At 43.7% G+C, this 4,703-nt stretch overlaps 1 protein-coding gene across 1 annotated transcript; it reads left to right on the top strand.

Moving 5' to 3' along the window:
- Window positions 1–465: 465 nt before the first annotated feature.
- LOC128598357 (biorientation of chromosomes in cell division protein 1-like) lies at window positions 466–1,285 on the top strand (the record flags this gene model as incomplete). Its single annotated transcript, XM_053608708.1, has 1 exon — window positions 466–1,285. A coding segment is annotated over one exon (609 nt), but the record flags the coding sequence as incomplete, so codon positions are not given.
- Window positions 1,286–4,703: the final 3,418 nt, after the last annotated feature.

Genomic DNA, 4,703 nt, shown 5'->3' with positions numbered 1-4,703 from the left:
TTCTAGACAATTCTACAAAGCAACTATCTCACCTTAGAAACTGCAGCATTTTGGCAGAGAAGAGAAGTAAAATAATTGTGCAATAAATCCAGAACCATGGCTTAAAAATGACATATTATAAGATAAGGAAATTGCCAATTATATTACCCGGGAAAATTTAACTTAACTGGGATTGCCTTTATAGTTTACTACAGAAGGAAATACTTGTTTTTACCTGGTCTGACATTTCAGTTTGGTTTTATAGTAATTAGAGGTTATAAGATCAACGCAGTTCTACTGTGCACTCAAACACACAGACATTGAAGGGATTATGTTTGGTATGAGCTGGTTCTTGTAAAGTCTAAAATATAATTTAAACTGCACCTGAGTATTAATTGCACTACAGCAATGATTTTCAACGGGTAAGCTATGAGAGGATCGTAGGTCTGCCATAACAAATTTTAAAGATCATTAATTAGACCGGCACCACCATCATCACCATCGCTACCGCCACCTCCTCCGCTGCCACCTTGGAGCCCTCCTCCTTCTCTGCCCCTTCCACCACCTCCCAGCTCTCCAGGCCCTGCGTCCTGGAGAAGAAGCCACGTTCGGTCTCGCTGGCGGCAGGCCCGGGAAGCAGCCAGGGCGGACGGTGGCGGCGGCGGGGGAACGTGCGCGGTGGGCGGCGGTGGTGTTGGCCAGGCCTCTGCTGGGTCAGCGACCGGTGCAACTGGGGCTGGCGGGAGCGGCGGCCCCATCAACCCGGCCTCGCTGCCTCCTGGCGACCCGCAGCTCATCGCTCTCATCGTAGAGCAGCTCAAGAGCCGGGGCCTGTTTGACAGCTTCCGCCGGGACTGCCTGGCCGACGTGGACACCAAGCCAGCTTATCAAAACCTGAGGCAGAAAGTGGATAATTTTGTGTCACTACATCTGGACAAGCAGGAATGGAATCCTACCATGAACAAAAACCAGTTGAGAAATGGTCTGAGGCAGAGTGTGGTTCAGTCAGGGATGTTGGAAGCTGGAGTAGACAGGATTATTTCTCAGGTGGTGGAGCCAAAACTAAACCACATCTTCAGGCCACAAATAGAATGAGCAATTCATGAGTTCCTGGCAGCCCAGAAAAAAGCAGCGGTGCCAGCACCCCTTCCAGAGCCTGAAGGCCAGGACCCTGCAGCTCCATCCCAGGACACTTCCTAAGAATATTCCTGACACATTTTGAAAGTGCCATTTAATCAATGGTGAAGAAGTGGATTCAGATATGTAAGAGTGCAACTTCTTGCACTCTTGAAGAAGAGTGAATGAAGATAGGTCAGGGTCATCAGCGATGGCAAGATTTCAGCCTTGACCGCGGGCAGTGTACAGATTGAATGATGAGGAGCAAGTGTGGCACTGGGGAAGTTGACTGTGTTGCCCTGTCATTGTGCTGCCATTTGAGCCACCTGTCCAAGGGTGTGACACCAGTAGACACTACAGAGAGAAACACTACAGCAACCCCTTCAGGGATATGAGCCCTGAAACCAACTTTGATACTTGAACATGGAGACTGTGCATGGACTTCAGGGTTTGTGCTCTGAGATAAATAAGCTACAGTGAAAGAACATAAGCAATCCCAAAGATAATTTCAGAGGACAATGACAGGTTAGCTGGGAAGCAGGTATTTGACAATGCTTATTTGATGTTATTTCTCACAGTTGCAAACTAGAAGGTACAAGCCTCAGATAGCTTTAAAGTTGTCATGAATTTCTTGTACATGAATCTTCTAGCCAGTTTTCTTTCCCTTGTAAGAGGTGACACAACTTGGAGCCCTAGGATATGTGGAAGCTCAGACATTGCAGTGAGGAGAAACAGTTGCAGGTTCTCCATCCAGGGCTGCTTCCTGAATATTCTGCAAGGGCTAGTGAGTCTTGGTATTTGTTAGAATGGTCAATTAATGGTGTGAAGTTTTATAATAAAATCATTTGATACCCTTTCAAAAAAAAAAGATCATTAATTAAATTATTTTAGAATGAAGTTCAAAGAATAGTAAGTATATTCCTTAAACTCTTCTTTCTTTTGATACACATAATTTAGGTGTGCCACAGAAGTTTAAGTACAGGTTCAAGTGTGTTGTGTGATATAAAAAAGTATATTCTGTACTAGAATATAAAAATCATTATCAAACAGAGGATGATAAAGTAAAATAATTGTGCAATAAATTCAGAACCATGGCTTAAAAATGACTTATGATGAGATAATGAAATTGCCTACGTGTGTGTGTGCGCTTGAGTGCCAGTTAAGTTAAATTCTTCTGGGTAATGCAATAAACCTGTGACCCATTTTCTCACTTAGAACATAGGAATAATAATATTTACTTTATTAGGATCTATGGAAGGCATACTAAAGTAATTCACATAAAGTTTGGAATGTAGTAGTTTATTTAAAGCATAAACTATTTTTCCCCATTAGTTATTCTGTCAGCACAGGAGGAAAAGAATAGAGACAGATACGAGCTTGCTTACCTTGGTGACCCAATAATTAAAACTATGGAAAAGAAAAGAGGTGAGTTGGGGAGGCGGAGCAAGATGGCAGCCGAGTAACAGCTTCCTTGCATCTGGGCACCGTGAGTCTGGGGAGATAGGACTCCAGGCATCTCTGGCTGGTGGGAACTGCCTATCATCACTCCTATGAAGATACAGGGAGTCAGCGAGAGACTTCTGGACCCCAAGAGGAGGACTAAAACAGTGGAAAACCGGCAAGTGGTCGCGTGTGTTCAATCTGTCTAAACCCGCCCACAACTGTAAGTTCAGTAGCAGCGAGACTGCAAACCAGAAAGGCCTTACCTGTGAACTGTTTTGATGTCCTTGGACTTGGCACTGAGTTGAACTGCCTTGGGGAAGGCCTGAGCGGGAGTGCGGAGAACTTTGGCCGTTGTCTAGGGCCCCAGTCTGAGCCGCTGAGCCAGACGGAGCTAATAGTGTTTGGCGGTGGGTCACACGGATCCATTGTCAGTGATCTGCCCCGGCAAGCTCCGCCCTCAGGGTCGCAGAGCTACAAACGGGTGGGAGCTGGTAACCCAGCAACCAAGTAGCCTAAGGGTGGGGTCTGAGCCGCCTTGCAGCCCTGACCCTCGGGGGCAGAGTGAGACCGGTTTTGGCACACTGAGTAAGTGGATAGCCACTTCAGCAGCGATTCCAGCGAGAAAGCTGGGAAAGCTTCTGCTCAGCAAGTTTACAAGTTCAAAGTGCCTTTTAAGTAGGCTGAAGAGAGATTTAGGGTGTCTACCTGCTGGGGTTTGAGAAATCAGCAGCCTCCAGTCGTATCAGAACTGTGACTAACATCTCATACCCCAGAAGACCACGTGTTGCCCAGACAATATTCAATAACATATACAAACTGCTTTGTTTTTGGTGGTGTATTTTTTTCTTCTTTTTTTTTTTTGGTTTGGTTGTTTTTTTTTGTTTGTTTATTTTGACGTTGCTGATGTTCTTTTCTTTTTTTAATTTCAATCTTTTCCACACAGATCCCTTTTTCTTTCTCAATTTTCCTAGTTTAATTATAATTTCCCATTGCTGCCTTTCTAAATAACTTCAACTTCATTTTTGCTAGTGTTTCTACCGATATAATTTGGTTTTTCACCCAATTTTATCCCCGTAAAGTTCTCTGTTTGCTTCTTTTGGTTTGATTTATAGCATTTTTGTCTTTCCTCTCTACTTGGTGGAGGTGGGGTACTGTGTCTGATCAGGTTAGCAAAGAGCTGCTGACCTCAAGGGAACCACGCAACTGGGCACCCCCAGAAGGTGGGGTTTTTTAAGGTTGTGTCAAAGTACCCTACTGTACACCTATATTGCCCTGTTTCCCTCTTTCTGTGCCTCTCTTCTTTTTGTCAATATTCCTTATACCCACCCCCTCTCCTTTCTCTATCTTTCTTTTTTTCTTATCACTCGGTCCTCCTTTCTTTCATCCCTTTTTTTTGCTCTTCAACCTTCTCACCCTTCTGGTCCTGTAACCCTTACTCCACAGGCACAAGAACTTAAAGAGCAAGAGAAAGTGAAAGGAAAATTAGGGCAAGGAAACAGATAAAAGAAATCACTCATGAGGAAGAATCAGCAGAAAACTCCAGGCAACATGAAGAACCAGTCTAGAACAACCCCACCAAGGGACAAGGAGGTAGCTACTGCAGATGATTCCACCAGTATAGAAATGTTAGGAATGATAGAAAGGGAATTTAGAATACACATGTTCAAAACAATGAAAGAAATGATGGAAACAATGAAGGAAATTGCTAATAAAGTGGAAAATAACCAAAAGGAAATCCAAAAACAGAATCAAATAAGAGATGAACGATATGAAGAATATAAAAAGGATATAGCAGACCTGAAGGAACTGAAACAGTCAATTAGGGAACTTAAAGATACAATGGAAAGTATCAGCAACAGGTTAGACCATGCAGAAGAAAGAATTTCAGAGGTAGAAGACAAAGTTCTTGAGATAACTCAGACAGTAAAAGAGGCAGAAAAGAAGAGAGAGAAAGCAGAACGTTCACTGTCAGAATTATGGGACTTTATGAAGCGTTCCAACATACGAGTTATAGGAATTCCAGAAGGGGAAGAAGAATGCCCCAGAGGAATGGAAGCCATACTAGAGAATATTATAAAAGAAAATTTCCCAAACATCACCAAAGAGTCTGACACACTGCTTTCAGAGGGATATCGGACCCCAGGTCGCCTCAACTCTAACCGAGC

The sequence above is a fragment of the Nycticebus coucang genome, chromosome 11 (genome assembly GCF_027406575.1).
Source record: "Nycticebus coucang isolate mNycCou1 chromosome 11, mNycCou1.pri, whole genome shotgun sequence".
Taxonomy (NCBI): domain Eukaryota; kingdom Metazoa; phylum Chordata; class Mammalia; order Primates; family Lorisidae; genus Nycticebus; species Nycticebus coucang.
The sequence above is the reverse complement of the archived record's forward strand: the minus strand, read 5'-3'. Positions and strand labels throughout refer to the sequence as shown.